The sequence below is a fragment of the Cherax quadricarinatus genome, chromosome 95 (assembly GCF_038502225.1).
Source record: "Cherax quadricarinatus isolate ZL_2023a chromosome 95, ASM3850222v1, whole genome shotgun sequence".
Classification (NCBI taxonomy): Eukaryota; Metazoa; Arthropoda; class Malacostraca; order Decapoda; family Parastacidae; genus Cherax; species Cherax quadricarinatus.
The window spans coordinates 2,379,804-2,400,748 of NC_091386.1; the positions used below are offsets into that span (position 1 = coordinate 2,379,804).

Below are 20,945 nucleotides of genomic sequence, written 5' to 3' on the forward strand. Positions count from 1 at the left end.
TATTTTTTTTTGTTAATACTTTTGGCTGTCTGAAACAGATTAACTGGGTTTCCATTATTTCTTATGAGGAAAATAGATTCGCCAATCGTGAATTTCGCCAGTTGGCAGACTCTCTGGAACGGATTAACCACGAAACTCGGGGGTCCACTGTACAGTACACTACTGTATAAACATTTTTCAAATATGGTTGACACAAACTCACTATCATTACAGTATGCTCCTCACTTACCGTCGAATTCGTTTAACAACGTGGTCTCAGGAACAGAACTTCGTCATTAAGTGAGGTTAGGTTGTATTATTATTATTATTAGCAGGTTGGTTTTAGTCTACATATGGATATCTAGGAACACAACACCTGACAGTTGATTCAAACAACTTTTTTTTTTAAAAGTGTCCGGATATCGAGGCCCATACCCCCATTGTTAGATTTCCATACCCCCAAAGGGTATGGATACCCCAGGTTAAGAACGACTGCCCTAAAGTAATAAACCAAGGTGATGCTTGTGAAAAGTTATACGATTTACAAAAAAAAAAAAAAAGAAGTCTAGTTCTTAAGTAATTATTATTTTAATCATGGGGGAGCGCTAAACCCATTGGATTATACAGGGTGTGTGGGGAGGGGGATGGAAGGTACACGAGTGAGAGGGGTTGGATTTGAGTGGGACTTGCATATGAGTGGAGAGAGTTATCAGAGCTTATTTCTTGGGTAGCATTGAAAATTGGGTTGGGCATATATTTTGTTAGTGGGATGGATTGTAAAGGACCTGCCTAGTACGGGCCAACAGGCCTGCTGCAGTGTTCCTCCTTTCTTATGTTCTTATTGTGATTCAATTCAGGGAACTGAAGCACAGATCCAATTCCCTAGATCAAGAGCCCCTCACCAGCATCAAGGAACCTCCCTTGAGGGGAGTTCTTAGCCCTTAAACTGTCCAATAGATCTACGTTTGCACGCATAGCACTCTGACCTTGATTTTTCCACAAGAAAGCATATAAAAAAATGTAGATCTACGTTCGGAGCGCTACGCAAGCGAACGTAGATCTACGTTTGGACAGTTTAAGTAATGTGTAAATATTAGGATTAATCTGCCTGAAATGAACTGCATACTAGTGGCTTAAGATAAGATAAGATAAGATTTCGTTCGGATTTTTAACCCCGGAGGGTTAGCCACCCAGGATAACCCAAGAAAATCAGTGTGTCATCGAGGACTGTCTAACTTATTTCCATTGGGGTCCTTAATCTTGTCCCCCAGGATGCGACCCACACCAGTCGACTAACACCTAGGTACCTATTTGCTGCTAGGTGAACAGGACAACAGGTGTAAGGAAACGTGTCGAAATGTTTCCACCCGCCGGGAATCGAACCCGGGCCCTCCGTGTGTGAAGCGGGAGCTTTATAGTTTGCTTTATTGTTTGCTTGAGGGGAGAAGACAGGCGTGACAGTCACGTCTGCAACAGAACTTTGAGGGGAGAAAAATCTCGAAAACGTACGAATGTTCAGCACATTTTACATCAGGCCAGACCTTTTATGTACATTTTTGTGTTTTAATCATTAGTGATATGACATACAGATAAAATACACTGCTAATATACACCCATCTTTGTGTGTAACAATCCACCATTGTAGTGACTTCTCACTTAATCTCTAAGTGAACTACAGTGAGTCCTTGACTTAGAAGCACACTGACAATCTTCTGGATTGTGTATATTATTATATCATTATGCACAATACAGGTCCCCAACGTGTTCGTAAGTTGAGAACTTACTGCATTTACAATTGTACAAATGAAAGTGTTAGCATACGGGACACATCAAGTAACATTTGAACCTTAGTGTATGGTTGTACTTAACGAGTGTAAAGCACAGAGGAAAACCTTAAGCCACGCAATCATAACTCACGTTTACAACATTATGTGATTTTAGGTTTTTATTTCCAGCAGAAGAAACATCAAGGTCCATGGGAGCGGAATTAATTTCCATTGGTGGCACGTGTCTGTTCAGGAGCACCAGAGCAGAATTCATTTCTAATGGTGGCGAGCAATTCTGGGGAGGTCTCGCCTGAATGCAGGCGAGACCTCCCAAAAACACACTAGGCAACTCTACTGTCTTAGCACTGCATGAGAGGGAGCAAGGGAGGGTGATGGGACATAAAAAAAAAAAAAAAAAAAAAAAACAGCCTCCCACATGGGTCAGTGTATCTGGATGTGTACTATACAATCTTAGCTCTGCAAGTCTCTCAATTTCTCCTCCTTTTTATTTCCCCATTTTGTCTCTGAAAATTTAAGATAAGGTTTGTACATATTTTTAACCCAAGACTGTTCAACTGCCTCCCAGCATACATAAGGGGGATTGCCAATAGACCCCTGGTTGTCTTCAAGAAGGCACTGGACAGGCACCTGAAGTCAGTACCTGACCAACAGGGCTGTGGTTCATATGTCGGGTTGCGTGTGGCCAACAGTAACAGCCTGGTTAATGAGGCACTGATCCATCATGAGGCCTGGTCACAGACCAACTGTGGTGGCAGTGACCCCTGAAACCCTCTCCAGACATACTCCAGAGGGTTTGACACCCAGAATAACCCGAGGACTGTCTTATTTCCATTTTCATTCTTCAATCTTGTCCCCCAGGATGTGACCCACACCAGTCCACTAACACCCAGGTACCTACTTACATGCTAGGTCAACAAGGACAGCAGGTGTAAGGAAACACGCGGCCTGGTCACAGACCGGGCCGCGGGGGCGTTGACCCCCGAAACTCTCTCCAGGTAAACTCCAGGTAAACATTTCCACCAGTGTTGGGGACTGAACCACTGGCACTTGATGTGTGAGGCAACAGCATTGCCAACCAAGTCTTCAAGACTCTAACCAAGCCATGAGACACCTAACCAAGCCATGAGATACCTAACCAAGCCATGAGACACCTAACCAAGCCATGAGATACCTAACCAAGCCATGAGACACCTAACCAAGCCACGAGACACCCAACCAAGCCATGAGATACCCAACCAAGCCACGAGATACCTAACCAAGCCACGAGACACCTAACCAAGCCACGAGACACCTAACCAAGTCACGAGACACCTAACAAAGCCACGAGACACTTAACAAAGCCACGAGACACCTAACCAAGCAATGGGACACCTTAGAACCAAGCCACAGGACACCTAACCAAGCCACGGGACACCTTAGAACCAAGCCACAGGACACCATAGAACCAAGCCACAGGACAGCTTAGAACCAAGCCATGGAACACCTTAGAACCAAGCCATGGGAGAGCTTAGAACCAAGCCACGGGACACCTTAGAACCAAGCCACGGGACAGCTTAAAACCAAGCCACGGGACACCTGAGAACCAAGCCATGCGACACCTTAGAACCAAGCCATGGGACACCTTAGAACCAAGCCATGGGACACCTTAGAACCAAGCCATAGGACACCTTAGAACCAAGCCATGGGACACCTTAGAACCAAGCCATGGGACACCTTAGAACCAAGCCATGGGACACCTTAGAACCAAGCCATGGGACACCTTAGAACCAAGCCATGGGACACCTTAGAACCAAGCCATGGGACACCTTAGAACCAAGAGATGGGACACCTTAGAACCAAGCCATGGGACACCTTAGAACCAAGCCATGGGACACCTTAGAACCAAGCAATGAGACACTTTAGAACCAAGCCACAGGACACCTTAGAACCAAGCCACAGAACACCTTAGAACCAAGAGATGGGACACCTTAGAACCAAGAGATGGGACACCTTAGAACCAAGCCATGGGACACCTTAGAACCAAGAGATAGGACACCTTAGAACCAAGAGATGGGACACCTTAGAACCAAGCCATGGGACACCTTAGAACTAAGCCATAGGACACCTTAGAACCAAGCCATGGGACACCTTAGAGCCAAGCCACAGGACACCTTAGAACCAACCCACGGGACACCTTAGAACCAAGCCATGGGACACCTTAGAATCAAGCCATGGGACACCTTAGAACCAAGCCATGGGACACCCTGGGTTATCCTGGCTGACTAACACTACCCTCTGAGCTATCCTGGGTGGTTAACACTACCTACTCTGAGCTATCCTGGGTGGTTAACACTCCCTACCCTGGGTTATCCTGGCTGGTTAACACTCCCTACCCTGGGTTATCCTGGCTGGCTAACACGACCTGCCCTGGGTAATCATGGCTGGCTAACAGTCCCTACCCTGGGTTATCCTGGCTGGCTAAGACGACCTACCCTGGGTTATCCTGACTGGCTAACACTACCTACCCTGGGTTATCCTGGCTGGCTACCACTACCTATCCTGGGTTATCCTGGCTGGCTAACACTACCTACCCTGGGTTATCCTGGCTGGCTAACACTACCTACCCTGGGTTATCCTGGCTGGCTAACACTCCCTACCCTGGGTTATCCTGGCTGGCTAACACTACCTACCCTGGGTTATCCTGGCTGGCTAACACTACCTACCCTGGGTTATCATGGCTGGCTAACACTCCCTACCCTGGGTTATCATGGCTGGCTGACACTACCTACCCTGGGTTATCCTGGCTGGCTAACACTCCCTACCCTGGGTTATCATGGCTGGCTGGCTAACACTACCCTACCCTGGGTTATCATGGCTGGCTAACACTACCTACCCTGGGTTATCCTGGCTGGCTAACACTCCCTACCCTGGGTTATCCTGGCTGGCTAACACTCCCTACCCTGGGTTATCCTGGCTGGCTAACACTCCCTACCCTGGGTTATCCTGTCTGGCTAACACTACCTACCCTGGGTTATCCTGGCTGGCTAACACTCCCTACCCTGGGTTATCCTGGCTGGCTAACACTCCCTACCCTGGGTTATCATGGCTGGCTAACACTCCCTACCCTGGGTTATCCTGGCTGGCTAACACTCCCTACCCTGGGTTATCCTGGCTGGCTAACACTCCCTACCCTGGGTTATCCTGGCTGGCTAACACTCCCTACCCTGGGTTATCCTGGCTGGCTAACACTACCTACCCTGGGTTATCCTGGCTGGCTAACACTCCCTACCCTGGGTTATCCTGGCTGGCTAACACTCCCTACCCTGGGTTATCCTGGCTGGCTAACACTCCCTACCCTGGGTTATCCTGGCTGGCTAACACTCCCTACCCTGGGTTATCCTGGCTGGCTAACACTCCCTACCCTGGGTTATCCTGGCTGGCTAACACTCCCTACCCTGGGTTATCCTGGCTGGCTAACACTCCCTACCCTGGGTTATCCTGGCTGGCTAACACTCCCTACCCTGGGTTATCATGGCTGGCTAACACTCCCTACCCTGGGTTATCCTGGCTGGCTAACACTCCCTACCCTGGGTTATCCTGGCTGGCTAACACTACCTACCCTGGGTTATCCTGGCTGGCTAACACTCCCTACCCTGGGTTATCCTGGCTGGCTAACACTCCCTACCCTGGGTTATCCTGGCTGGCTAACACTCCCTACCCTGGGTTATCCTGGCTGGCTAACACTCCCTACCCTGGGTTATCCTGGCTGGCTAACACTCCCTACCCTGGGTTATCCTGGCTGGCTAACACTCCCTACCCTGGGTTATCCTGGCTGGCTAACACTCCCTACCCTGGGTTATCCTGGCTGGCTAACACTCCCTACCCTGGGTTATCCTGGCTGGCTAACACTCCCTACCCTGGGTTATCCTGGCTGGCTAACACTACCTACCCTGGGTTATCCTGGCTGGCTAACACTCCCTACCCTGGGTTATCCTGGCTGGCTAACACTACCCTACCCTGGGTTATCCTGGCTGGCTAACACTCCCTACCCTGGGTTATCCTGGCTGGCTAACACTCCCTACCCTGGGTTATCCTGGCTGGCTAACACTCCCTACCCTGGGTTATCCTGGCTGGCTAACACTCCCTACCCTGGGTTATCCTGGCTGGCTAACACTCCCTACCCTGGGTTATCCTGGCTGGCTAACACTCCCTACCCTGGGTTATCCTGGCTGGCTAACACTCCCTACCCTGGGTTATCCTGGCTGGCTAACACTCCCTACCCTGGGTTATCATGGCTGGCTAACACTCCCTACCCTGGGTTATCCTGGCTGGCTAACACTACCTACCCTGGGTTATCCTGGCTGGCTAACACTCCCTACCCTGGGTTATCCTGGCTGGCTAACACTCCCTACCCTGGGTTATCCTGGCTGGCTAACACTCCCTACCCTGGGTTATCCTGGCTGGCTAACACTCCCTACCCTGGGTTATCCTGGCTGGCTAACACTACCTACCCTGGGTTATCCTGGCTGGCTAACACTCCCTACCCTGGGTTATCCTGGCTGGCTAACACTACCTACCCTGGGTTATCCTGGCTGGCTAACACTCCCTACCCTGGGTTATCCTGGCTGGCTAACACTCCCTACCCTGGGTTATCCTGGCTGGCTAACACTCCCTACCCTGGGTTATCCTGGCTGGCTAACACTCCCTACCCTGGGTTATCCTGGCTGGCTAACACTCCCTACCCTGGGTTATCCTGGCTGGCTAACACTCCCTACCCTGGGTTATCCTGGCTGGCTAACACTCCCTACCCTGGGTTATCCTGGCTGGCTAACACTCCCTACCCTGGGTTATCATGGCTGGCTAACACTCCCTACCCTGGGTTATCCTGGCTGGCTAACACTCCCTACCCTGGGTTATCCTGGCTGGCTAACACTCCCTACCCTGGGTTATCCTGGCTGGCTAACACTCCCTACCCTGGGTTATCCTGGCTGGCTAACACTCCCTACCCTGGGTTATCCTGGCTGGCTAACACTACCTACCCTGGGTTATCCTGGCTGGCTAACACTACCTACCCTGGGTTATCCTGGCTGGCTAACACTCCCTACCCTGGGTTATCCTGGCTGGCTAACACTCCCTACCCTGGGTTATCCTGGCTGGCTAACACTCCCTACCCTGGGTTATCCTGGCTGGCTAACACTCCCTACCCTGGGTTATCCTGGCTGGCTAACACTCCCTACCCTGGGTTATCCTGGCTGGCTAACACTACCTACCCTGGGTTATCCTGGCTGGCTAACACTACCTACCCTGGGTTATCCTGGCTGGCTAACACTCCCTACCCTGGGTTATCCTGGCTGGCTAACACTCCCTACCCTGGGTTATCATGGCTGGCTAACACTCCCTACCCTGGGTTATCCTGGCTGGCTAACACTCCCTACCCTGGGTTATCATGGCTGGCTAACACTACCTACCCTGGGTTATCCTGGCTGGCTAACACTACCTACCCTGGGTTATCCTGGCTGGCTAACACTACCTACCCTGGGTTATCCTGGCTGGCTAACACTCCCTACCCTGGGTTATCCTGGCTGGCTAACACTCCCTACCCTGGGTTATCATGGCTGGCTAACACTACCTACCCTGGGTTATCCTGGCTGGCTAACACTACCTACCCTGGGTTATCATGGCTGGCTAACACTACTTACCCTGGGTTATCATGGCTGGCTAACACTCCCTGCCCTGGGTTATCATGGCTGGCTAACACTCCCTACCCTGGGTTATCCTGGCTGGCTAACACTACCTACCCTGGGTTATCCTGGCTGGCTAACACTATCTACCCTGGGTTATCATGGCTGGCTAACACTCCCTACCCTGGGTTATCCTGGCTGGCTAACACTCCCTACCCTGGGTTATCCTGGCTGGCTAACACTACCTACCCTGGGTTATCCTGGCTGGCTAACACTACCTACCCTGGGTTATCCTGGCTGGCTAACACTACCTACCCTGGGTTATCCTGGCTGGCTAACACTCCCTACCCTGGGTTATCCTGGCTGGCTAACACTCCCTACCCTGGGTTATCCTGGCTGGCTAACACTCCCTACCCTGGGTTATCCTGGCTGGCTAACACTCCCTACCCTGGGTTACCCTGGCTGGCTACCACTCCCTACCCTGGGTTACCCTGGCTGGCTAACACTACCTACCCTGGGTTATCCTGGCTGGCTAACACTACCTACTCTGGGTTATCCTGGCTGGCTAACACTCCCTACCCTGGGTTATCCTGGCTGGCTAACACTCCCTACCCTGGGTTATCCTGGCTGGCTAACACTCCCTACCCTGGGTTATCCTGGCTGGCTACCACTCCCTACCCTGGGTTACCCTGGCTGGCTAACACTACCTACCCTGGGTTATCCTGGCTGGCTAACACTACCTACCCTGGGTTATCCTGGCTGGCTAACACTCCCTACCCTGGGTTACCCTGGCTGGCTAACACTCCCTACCCTGGGTTATCCTGGCTGGCTAACACTCCCTACCCTGGGTTATCCTGGCTGGCTAACACTACCTACCCTGGGTTATCCTGGCTGGCTAACACTCCCTACCCTGGGTTACCCTGGCTGGCTAACACTCCCTACCCTGGGTTATCCTGGCTGGCTAACACTACCTACCCTGGCTTATCCTGGCTGGCTAACACTACCTACCCTGGGTTATCCTGGCTGGCTAACACTCCCTACCCTGGGTTATCCTGGCTGGCTAACACTCCCTACCCTGGGTTATCATGGCTGGCTAACACTACCTACCCTGGGTTATCATGGCTGGCTAACACTCCCTACCCTGGGTTATCCTGGCTGGCTAACACTACCTACCCTGGGTTATCCTGGCTGGCTAACACTCCCTACCCTGGGTTATCCTGGCTGGCTAACACTCCCTACCCTGGGTTATCCTGGCTGGCTAACACTACCTACTCTGGGTTATCCTGGCTGGCTAACACTCCCTACCCTGGGTTATCCTGGCTGGCTAACACTACCTACCCTGGGTTATCCTGGCTGGCTAACACTCCCTACCCTGGGTTATCCTGGCTGGGTAACACTCCCTACCCTGGGTTATCCTGGCTGGCTAACACTCCCTACCCTGGGTTATCCTGGCTGGCTAACACTCCCTACCCTGGGTTATCCTGGCTGGCTAACACTCCCTACCCTGGGTTATCCTGGCTGGCTAACACTCCCTACCCTGGGTTATCCTGGCTGGCTAACACTCCCTACCCTGGGTTATCATGGCTGGCTAACACTCCCTACCCTGGGTTATCCTGGCTGGCTAACACTCCCTACCCTGGGTTAACCTGGCTGGAATAGACGCCCTGCCCGGGGTTATCATGGCTGGGTAACACTCCCTACCCTGGGTTATCCTGGCTGGCTAACACTCCCTACCCTGGGTTACCCTGGCTGGCTAACACTCCCTACCCTGGGTTATCCTGGCTGGCTAACACTCCCTACCCTGGGTTACCCTGGCTGGCTAACACTCCCTACCCTGGGTTATCCTGGCTGGCTAACACTCCCTACCCTGGGTTATCCTGGCTGGCTAACACTCCCTACCCTGGGTTATCATGGCTGGCTAACACTCCCTACCCTGGGTTATCCTGGCTGGCTAACACTCCCTACCCTGGGTTATCCTGGCTGGTTAACACCCCCTACCCTGGGTTATCATGGCTGGCTAACACTCCCTACCCTGGGTTATCCTGGCTGGCTAACACTCCCTACCCTGGGTTACCCTGGCTGGCTAACACTCCCTACCCTGGGTTATCCTGGCTGGCTAACACTCCCTACCCTGGGTTACCCTGGCTGGCTAACACTCCCTACTCTGGGTTATCCTGGCTGGTTAACACCCCCTACCCTGGGTTACCCTGGCTGGCTAACACTCCCTACCCTGGGTTATCCTGGCTGGCTAACACTCCCTACCCTGGGTTACCCTGGCTGGCTAACACTACCTACCCTGGGTTATCCTGGCTGGCTAACACTCCCTACCCTGGGTTATCCTGGCTGGTTAACACTCCCTACCCTGGGTTACCCTGGCTGGCTAACACTCCCTACCCTGGGTTATCATGGCTGGCTAACACTCCCTACCCTGGGTTATCCTGGCTGGCTAACACTCCCTACCCTGGGTTACCCTGGCTGGCTAACACTCCCTACCCTGGGTTACCCTGGCTGGCTAACACTCCCTACCCTGGGTTATCCTGGCTGGCTAACACTCCCTACCCTGGGTTATCCTGGCTGGTTAACACTCCCTACCCTGGGTTATCATGGCTGGCTAACACTCCCTACCCTGGGTTATCCTGGCTGGCTAACACTCCCTACCCTGGGTTACCCTGGCTGGCTAACACTCCCTACCCTGGGTTATCCTGGCTGGCTAACACTCCCTACCCTGGGTTATCCTGGCTGGCTAACACTCCCTACCCTGGGTTATCCTGGCTGGCTAACACTCCCTACCCTGGGTTATCCTGGCTGGCTAACACTCCCTACCCTGGGTTATCCTGGCTGGCTAACACTCCCTACCCTGGGTTATCCTGGCTGGCTAACACTCCCTACCCTGGGTTATCCTGGCTGGCTAACACTCCCTACCCTGGGTTATCATGGCTGGCTAACACTCCCTACCCTGGGTTATCCTGGCTGGCTAACACTCCCTACCCTGGGTTATCCTGGCTGGCTAACACTCCCTACCCTGGGTTATCCTGGCTGGCTAACACTCCCTACCCTGGGTTATCATGTCTGGCTAACACTCCCTACCCTGGGTTATCCTGGCTGGCTAACACTCCCTACCCTGGGTTATCCTGGCTGGCTAACACTCCCTACCCTGGGTTATCCTGGCTGGCTAACACTCCCTACCCTGGGTTATCCTGGCTGGCTAACACTCCCTACCCTGGGTTATCATGTCTGGCTAACACTCCCTGCCCTGGGTTATCCTGGATGGCTAACACTCCCTACCCTGAGTTATCCTGGCTGGCTAACACTCCCTACCCTTGGTTATCCTGGCTGTCTAACACTCCCTACCCTGGGTTATCCTGGCTGGCTAACACTCCCTACCCTGGGTTATCCTGGCTGGCTAACACTCCCTACCCTGGGTTATCCTGGCTGGCTAAGACTCCCTACCCTGGGTTATCCTGGCTGGCTAACACTCCCTACCCTGGGTTATCCTGGCTTGCTAACACTCCCTAACCTGAGTTATCCTGGCTGGCAAACACTCCCTACCTTGGGTTATCCTAGCTGGCTAACAAATTATTTTTTAAATATTTCTTTGAGACACAACACTCAAAAAAATGACAATAAATACCAAAATATTGTCTTTTTTAAAAGGTATCTGTCCACTGCGCACGGTCCTGCCATCTTTAATTATTCTCATTATTAACCACGAAAAATATTAAAATACAAACCGCAGCTTCTAGAAAATCTATATGGACAGTAATAAGCATGAAAAATACCCCAAAATGAAGGACAGAAAAAAATCTAATTCAAAAGATGACTGCCCTCTGGGCGCGGTCCTGCCATTTTCACTAATTTTAATCATTAAATAAAATATATTAAAACACAAACCCCAGCTTTCAAAAATTGTATATGGACAGTAATAAGCATAAAAAATACCCCAAAATAAAAGACAGAAAAAATTCTAATTTAAAAGATGACTGCCCTTTGGGCACGGTCCTGCCATCTTCACTATTTCTCATTATTAACCCAAAAAAACATATATTAAAACACAAACTACAGTTTCCAAGCATCCTTTATGACGGTACTAAAATAATTAGAAAAATGATGGAATATATGAAGCAGAAAATTGGTTTCTAACTAGTAATAATTAAAAAAACCTGATAATTCCAACCCAACCTAGCCTAACCTAACCTTCCCAATCCCCCCCTAACCAGCTTTCCAATCCCAACCCAACTTTCCAACCCAAACCCAAAACCTAACCTTTAAACCCCCCCCAACCTAACCTAACCCAATCCCCTAATCAAACCCGCTTCCCAATTTTTGTTTTAAACCCCCCCTTTAAACCCCAAACCCAACCCAGCCTAACCAACCAATTTTAATTTTTAATTTTAACCCAATCCAACCCAATCCCAAATTTAACCCCCCCTTTAAATAAACCTTTTGTCAACCTAACCTAACCTAACCCAACCAAACCAACCAACCCAACCCAACCCAACCCAACCTAACCCAACCCAGCCTAACTAAACCCAATCCCAATTTAAACCTAGCCAACCCAAGTAACCAACCCAATTTTAATCAATTTTAGGGGCCCCCCTAATTAAATTAATCCCAACCTTTTAAACCCAACCCTAACCAAACCCAAACCCCAACCTAACTTAACCCCCCCCAACCCCAACCCAGCCTTAACCTTTTCCCAACCTAATCAAACCTTGGCCCCCAAACCCCGCTTCCCAAACCCAATTTAACCTTTAATTTTTCTCCCAGGCCAATTTTAAACCCAACCAATCCCAACCAACCTAACCAACCCAACCCAATGGGAATTTTAACTAACCTTTAATCAACCGAACCAACCAAACCCTAACCCAACCCAACCCCCCCCAAACCCCAGCCCCCAAACCCCAACCAAATTTAAAACCAGCCAACCCAGCCAAACCCTAACCTAACTCCAACCCCAAACCTAACCTACCCCAACCCTTAGTAAACCCCAACCCTAACCCAACCCAGCCCAACCAGCCCAACCTAGCCCAACCCCCCCCCCACCCCAAACCCCAGCCAAACCCCAACCAAACCCCAACCTAACCTACCCCAACCAGCCAACCCAACCCAGCCCAACCTAGCCAAACCCTAACCTACCCTCCCCCCCAGCCTAACCCACCCCAACCAGCTAAAACCAACCCAGCCTAACCCCCCCCAACCCCAACCCACCCCAACCCAACCTAACTACCCCAACCCTTAGCCCAACCAACCCCAATTTAACCAAACCCTAACCTAACCTAACCTAGCCAAAACCAACCTAACCTAGCCAAACCCTAACCAAAAACCTAAACCTAACCCAACCCCAACCCCAACCTAACCTAACCCAACCTAACCTAGCCAACCCCAACCTAACCAAACCCCAGCCTAACCAACCTAGCCTAACCTAATTTCCAGCCTAACCCAGCCTAGCCTCCCTCAACCTTAACCCAACCCCCAAACCCCAGCCCCACCCCAACCCAACCCAGCCCAACCCATCTAACCAGCCTCCTACCCCCAGCCTAACCCCCAACCCCAGCCTAACCCTAATCTAACCCAACCCAACCCCAACCTACCCCAACCCCAACCTAACCTAACCTAGCCTAACCTAGCCAACCCTACCCCAGCCCAGCCAAACCCCAACCCACCCTAACCCCTTTAGCCTACCCTAGCCTAACCCAGCCTAACCTACCCCAAACCTACCCCAACCTAACCAAACCCCAACCTAGCCTAACCAAACCCCAACCCAAAACCCTTAACCTAACCCCACCCCAACCTAACCTAACCCCAATCTAACCTAACCCACCTGACCAACCCTAACATAACCCACAAACCTTCCCTTTAACTTACCCCCCCAACCAGGGTACCCCCCCAATTGTGGTTGCGGGGGCCGGACGCCCCTGGCCCTGCCTACGGGATATTGAAGATGCGTCCAGGGTTAGGGGGGTGCAGCATAAGGGCCCCGACACCCCCCGCCAATTACCCCACTGGTTCTAACTTCGATCCACTCTCCCCCCCCACCTTCCTTCAACTTAGTCACCAGCTTTTTTTGATTTTTTTCTCCCGTTCCTTTTTTTTACCCCTTTGCTCTATTTCCCATGTACTAAACGGGTTTCCCCATGTGCGGCAGACAGGTTCCATGTGCGGAAGAATTTTCCCATGTGCAAAAGACAGGTTCCATGTGGGGAAAAAAGGGTTTCCCTTTGTGGGAAGACGGGGTTCCCCAGGTGCGGAAGGTTTTTTTATGTGAAAGACGGGTTTCCCCAATGGGGGAAGACGGGTTCCCATGGGGCGGAAAAGGGGTTCCTTGCTGAAGAAATTTTCCCCATGGGGCAGAAGACAGGTTCCACTGTGCAAAGAAAAAGGCCCCCATGTGCAGAAGACGGGTTTCCCCATGTGCAAAAGACAGGTTCCACGGGAGAAGACAGTTTCTCACAAAAAGGGTTCCCCATGTGCAGAAGACGGGTTTCCCCATGTGCAGAAGACGGGTTTCCCCCATGTGCTGTCGACAGGTTCCTTTTGGCAAAAGATAGGTTCTCATGTACTGAAGACGGGTTTCCCCATGTGCAGAAGACAGTTTCCCTTGTGCAGAAGACAGCCCCCAGGGCAGAAGAAGGTTCCTATGAAATTGAAAAACGGGTTTCCCCATGTGCTGGCGACAGGTTCCTATTGAAGAAGGCCCATGTGCAGAAGACGGGTTTCCCCATGTGTAAAGAAAAGGCCCAGGGCAAAGGGGTTCCCATGTGCAGAAAAAGATTTTTATGTGTAGAAGACGGGTTTCCCCATGTGCAGAAGACAGATTCCCATGTGTGGGAAAAAGGGTTTCCCCAACGGGAAGACGGGTTTCCCCTTAAAAAGAAGACAGATTCCCATGTGCAGAAGACAGATTCCCATGTGCAGAAGACAGGTTCCTATGTGTAGAAGACAGGTTCCATGTGCAGAAGACAGGTTCCCATGTGCAGAAGACAGATTCCCATGTGCAGAAGACAGGTTCCTATGTAGAAGACAGGTTCCCATGTGCAGAAGACAGATTCCCATGTGCTCAAGACAGGTCTCCATGTGCTGAAGAAGGTTCCCATGTGCAGAAGACAGGTTCCATGTGCTGAAGAAGGTTCCATGTGCAAAAGACAGGTTCCCATGTGCAGAAGACAGATTCCCATGTGCAGAAGACAGGTTTCCTATGTGTAGAAGACAGGTTCCCATGTGCAGAAGACAGATTCCCATGTGCTCAAGACAGGTCTCCATGTGCTGAAGAAGGTCCCATGTGCAGAAGACAGGTTCCCATGTGTAGAAGGACAGGTTCCCATGTGCAGAAGACAGGTTCCCATGTGCAGAAGACAGGTCACCAGGTGCTGAGGATGATACTCTCATCTCAGCTACTGAGAAACATGACCACAGCACAACACTAGACTCTGAAGTAATCAACCTCTGACCCCAGGATGCTGGGGGTGTCACTCTCTGACACCAGGATGCTGGGGTGTCACTCTCTGACCCCAGGATGCTGGGGTGTCACTCTCTGACACCAGGATGCTGGGGTGTCACTCTCTGACACCAGGATGCTGGGGTGTCACTCTCTGACACCAGGATGCTGGGGGTGTCACTCTCTGACCCCAGGATGCTGGGGTGTCACTCTCTGACCCCACGATGCTGGGGTGTCACTCTCTGACCCCAGGATGCTGGGGTGGTCACTCTCTGACCCCAGGATGCTGGGGTGTCACTTTCTGACCCCAGGATGCTGGGGTGTGACTCTCTGACCCCAGGATGCTGGGGTGTCACTCTCTGACCCCAGGATGCTGGGGTGTCACTCTCTGACCCCAGGATGCTGGGATGTCACTCTCTGACACCAAGATGCTGGGGTGTCACTCTCTGACACCAAGATGCTGATGTCACTCTCTGACACCAAGATGCTGGGGTGTCACTCTCTGACACCAGGTTGCTGGTGTCACTCTCTGACACCAGGTTGCTGGTGTCACTCTCTGACACCAGGTTGCTGGTGTCACTCTCTGACACCAGGTTGCTGATGTCACTCTCTGACACCAGGATGGAAAACGTCATTTAAAAGAAATGCCAACCTACTGATAATACTCTCCAAGTAACCTCCCCCCCCCCTCTCTCTCTCTCTCTCTCTCTCTCTCTCTCTCTCTCTCTCCTCTCTCTCTCTCTCTCTCTCTCTTTCTCTCTCTCTCTCTCTCTCTCTCCTTCAAGTCAGATGAGCCTATAGATCTGAAGAATGTGCAGAGACCCTTCACTTCTCGTATAGATTCAGTCAAACATCTGAATTACTGGGATCAATTAAGTCCCTTGACCTGTAATCCTTGTTGATTACGACACATGTACAACATCAGAGTATCAGCCTACACAGTAGGCTTCTTCAGTCAAATACAGAGGCAGCAGGTGTAGTAGTGAAGCTGATGTAATCAGTTTATCGTATTTGAGGTGGTCAGTCCCTCAGTCACCATGGAGCTCAGTACTCCTTGGAACGTAGACGATAAAACTACGTTATAATCTACACCTAAAATATTCCGAACCCAATAAATGTAAGGGGACCAAGGCTCTCCAACACGCTCCCTTCCTGCATATTGGAGATTCCTAACAAATTATCTTTGTATCTCCCTTCTTCCTTTCTTACTGTATATCTCCCTTCTTCCTTTCTTACTGTATATCTCCCTTCTTCCTTTCTTACTGTATATCTCCCTTCTTCCTTTCTTACTGTATATCTCCCTTCCTTCTCTCTCACTCACTCCCTCCCCAACAATCACTCCTTCTCTCCCTCCCCACAATCACTCCCTCTCTCCCTCCCCACCATCACTCCCTCTCTCCCTCCCCACAATCACTCCCCTCTCTCCCTCCCCAACAATCACTCCTCTCCCTCCCCACAATCACTCCCTCTCTCCCTCCCCAACAATCACTCCTTCTCTCCCTCCCCACAATCACTCCCTCTCTCTCCCTCCCCAACAATCACTCCTTCTCTCCCTCCCCACCATCATTCCCTCTCTCCCTCCCCACCATCATTCCCTCTCTCCCTCCCCACCATCATTCCCTCTCTCCCTCCCCACCATCATTCCCTCTCTCCCTCCGCACCATCATTCCCTCTCTCCCTCCCCACCATCACTCCCTCTCTCCCTCCCCACCATCACTCCCTCTCTCCCCTCCCCACCATCATTCCCTCTCTCCCTCCCCACCATCACTCCTCTCTCTCCCTCCCCACCATCACTCCCTCTCTCCCTCCCCACCATCACTCCCCTCTCTCCCTCCCCACCACCACTCCCTCTCTCCCTCCCCACCATCACTCCCTCTCTCCCTCCCCACCATCACTCCCTCTCTCCCTCCCCACCATCACTCCCTCTATCCCTCCCCACCATCACTCCCTCTCTCCCTCCCCACCATCATTCCCTCTCTCCTCTCCACCATCACTCCCTCTCTCCCTCCTCACCATCACTCCCTCTCTCCCTCCCCACCATCACTCCCTCTCTCCCTCCCCACCATCATTCCCTCTCTCCCTCCCCACCATCAATCCCTCTCTCCCTCCCACCATCACTCCCTCTCTCCTCCCCACCATCACTCCCCTCCTCTCCTCCCCACCATCACTCCCTCTCTCCCTCCCCACCATCACTCCCTCTCTCCCCTCCCCACCATCACTCCCCTCTCTCCCTCCCCCACCATCACTCCCCTCTCTCCCTCCCCACCATCACTCCCTCTCTCCCTCCCCACCATCATTCCCTCTCTCCCTCTCCACCATCACTCCCCTCTCTCCCTCCCCCACCATCACTCCCTCTCTCCCTCCCCACCATCACTCCCTCTCTCCCTCCCCACCATCATTCCCTCTCTCCCCTCTCCACCATCACTCCCTCCTCCCTCCCCACCATCATTCCCTCTCTCCCTCCCCACCATCACTCCCTCTCTCCCTCCCCACCATCACTCCCTCTATCCCTCCCACCATCACTCCCTCTCTCCCTCCCCACCATCATTCCCTCTCTCCCTCCCCACAATCATTCCCTCTCTCCCTCCCCACCATCACTCCCCTCTCTCCCTCCCCCACCATCACTCACTCTCTCCCTCCCCATCATCACTCCCTCTCTCCCCTCCCCACCATCACTCCCTCTCTCCCTCCCCACCATCACTCCCTCTCTCCCTCCCCACCATCATTCCCTCTCTCCCTCTCCACCATCACTCCCTCTCTCCCTCCCCACCATCACTCCCTCTCTCCCTCCCCACCATCACTCCCTCTCTCCCTCCCCACCATCACTCCCTCTCTCCCTCCCCACCATCATTCCCTCTCTCCCTCTCCACCATCACTCCCTCTCTCCCTCCCCACCATCACTCCCTCTCTCCCTCCCCACCATCACTCCCTCTCTCCCTCCCCACCATCATTCCCTCTCTCCCTCTCCACCATCACTCCCTCTCTCCTCCCCACCATCACTCCCTCTCTCCCTCCCCACCATCACTCCCTCTCTCCCTCCCCACCATCATTCCCTCTCTCCCTCTCCACCATCACTCCCTCTCTCCCTCCCCACCATCACTCCCACTCTCCCTCCCCACCATCACTCCCTCTCTCCCTCCCCACCATCATTCCCTCTCTCCCTCTCCACCATCACTCCCTCTCTCCCTCCCCACCATCACTCCCTCTCTCCCTCCCCACCATCACTCCCTCTCTCCCTCCCCACCATCATTCCCTCTCTCCCTCTCCACCATCACTCCCTCTCTCCCTCCCCACCATCACTCCCTCTCTCCCTCCCCACCATCACTCCCTCTCTCCCACCCCACCATCACTCCCTCTTTCCCTCCCCACCATCACTCCCTCTCTCTCCCTCCCCACCATCACTCCCTCTCTCCCTCCCCACCATCACTCCCTCTCTCCCTCCCCACCATCACTCCCTCTATCCCTCGCCACCATCACTCCCTCTCTCCCTCCCCACCATCACTCCCACTCTCCCACCCCACCATCACTCCTCTCTCCCTCCCCACCATCACTCCCTCTCTCCCTCTCCACCATCACTCCCTCTCTCCCTCCCCACCATCACTCCCTCTCTCCCTCCCCACCATCACTCCCTCTCTCCCTCCCCACCATCACTCCCTCTCTCCCTCCCCACCCTCACTCCCTCTCTCCCCTCCCCCACCATCACTCACTCTCTCCCTCCCCACTCAGTCCCTCTCTCCCTCCCTCATTCCCTCTCTCCCCTCCCCACCATCACTCCCTCTCTCCCTACCCTCCATCACTCCCTCCCTCCCCACCATCACTCCCTCTCTCCCTCCCCAACATCACTCCCTCTCTCCCTCCCCACCATCACTCCCTCTCTCCCTCCCCACCATCACTCCCTCTCTCCCTCCCCACCATCACTCCCTCTCTCCCTCCCCACCATCACTCCCTCTCTCCCTCCCCACCATCAGTCTTTCTCTCCCTCCCCACCATCAGTCCCTCTCTCCCTCCCCACCATCACTCCCTCTCTCCCTCCCCACCATCACTCCCTCTCTCCCTCCCCACCATCACTCCCTCTCTCCCTCCCCACCATCACTCCCTCTCTCCCTCCCCACCATCACTCCCTCTCTCCCTCCCCACCATCACTCCCTCTCTCCCTCCCCACCATCAGTCCCTCTCTCCCCTCCCCACCATCACTCCCTCTCTCCCTCCCCACCATCACTCCCTCTCTCCCTCCCCACCATCACTCCCTCTCTCCCTCCCCACCATCACTCCCTCTCTCCCTCCCCACCATCACTCCCTCTCTCCCTCCCCACCATCACTCCCCCTCTCTCCCTCCCCACCATCACTCCCTCTCTCCCTCCCCACCATCTCTCCCTCTCTCCCTCCCCACCATCTCTCTCCCTCCCCACCATCACTCCCTCTCTCCCTCCCCACCATCACTCCCTCTCTCCCTCCCCCACCCTCACTCCCTCTCTCCCTCCCCACCATCACTCCCTCTCTCCCTCCCCACCATCACTCCCTCTCTCCCTCACCACCATCACTCCCTCTCTCCCTCCCCACCATCACTCCCTCTCTCCCTCCCCACCAACACTCCCTCCCTCCCCACCATCACTCCCTCTCTCCCTCCCCACCATCTCTCCCTCTCCCCTCACCCACCATCTCTCCCTCCCCACCATCACTCCCTCTCTCCCTCCCCACCATCACTCCCTCTCTCCCAACCCACCATCACTCCCTCTCTCCCTCCCCCACCATCACTCCCTCTCTCCCTCCCACCATCACTCCCTCTCTCCCTCCCCACCATCACTCCCTCTCTCCCTCCCCACCATCACTCCCTCTCTCCCTCCCCACCATCTCTCCCTCTCTCCCTCACCATCACTCATCTCTCCCTCCCCACCATCACTCCCTCTCTCCCTCCCCACCATCACTCCCTCTCTCCCTCCCCACCATCACTCCCTCTCTCCCTCCCCACCATCACTCCCTCTCTCCCTCCCCACCATCACTCCCTCGCTCCCTCCCCACCATCACCCCTCTCTCCCTCCCCCACCATCACTCCCTCTCTCCCTCCCCACCATCACTCCCTCTCTCCCTCCCCACCATCACTCCCTCTCTCCCTCCCCACCATCACTCCCTCTCTCCCTCCCCACCATCACTCCCTCTCTCCCTCCCCACCATCACTCCCTCTCTCCCTCCCCACCATCACTCCCTCTCTCCCTCACCACCATCACTCCCTCTCTCCCTCCCCACCATCACTCCCTCTCTCCCTCCCCACCATCACTGGGTTGACAGGTTGTGTGACTTTGGGATTACGTAAAATTTTTTCCTGCCATCCATGATAATTCCTTGTTGACACTGTAACAGCTGTGACTGTAACACAGCTGTGACTGTAACACAGCTGTGACTGTAACACAGCTGTGACTGTAACACAGCTGTGACTGTGGCACAGCTGTGACTGTAACACAGCTGTGACTGTTGCACAGCTGTGACTGTAACACAGCTGTGACTGTAACACAGCTGTGACTGTCACACAGCTGTGACTGTAACACAGCTGTGACTGTAACACAGCTGTGACTGTTGCACAGCTGTGACTGTAACACAGCTGTGACTGTAACACAGCTGTGACTGTCACACAGCTGTGACTGTAACACAGCTGTGACTGTAACACAGCTGTGACTGTAACACAGCTGTGACTGTAACACAGCTGTGACTGTAACACAGCTGTGACTGTAACACAGCTGTGACTGTAACACAGCTGTGACTGTCACACAGCTGTGACTGTAACACAGCTCTGACTGTAACACAGCTGTGTGTTACTGTAACACTACCACTACCACCACCACCACTACTACTACTACTACTACCACAACTACCACTATTGTGTTGCGACCTTAGAGACAAGGTTGCTATAATTATAATTAGATCGAAATTTTCATTATTTATGTTATCTGACTTATTAAATTATATACATAAAATCAAGTGGTGAACCCACCAGGATCAAACAGCTGCTTATGTACGTATGTAGGATGTAACAAGTACGCTTCTTGTTGTGTTTGTTGATGGTGAGTTTTGATTGGCTGTCAGCACTCT

The 20,945-nt window shown here is 53.0% G+C and overlaps 1 protein-coding gene across 2 annotated transcripts in view; it reads right to left on the reverse strand.

The window, feature by feature from the left end:
* The window catches only part of LOC128703881 (ephrin-B1), a 109,428-nt gene that overhangs the window by 78,856 nt on the left and 9,627 nt on the right, over positions 1-20,945 (reverse strand). Inside the window, exon 1 of one of the 2 annotated variants that reach the window (XM_070104877.1) lies at positions 1,897-2,096. The exons of the other annotated variant lie outside the window; for it this stretch is intronic. Coding sequence (XP_069960978.1) covers positions 1,897-2,019 — 123 coding nt within the window. The 5' untranslated portion in view covers positions 2,020-2,096. Of the gene's footprint in view, positions 1-1,896; positions 2,097-20,945 lie in introns of those variants that run through there. 2 annotated transcript variants of the gene reach the window in all.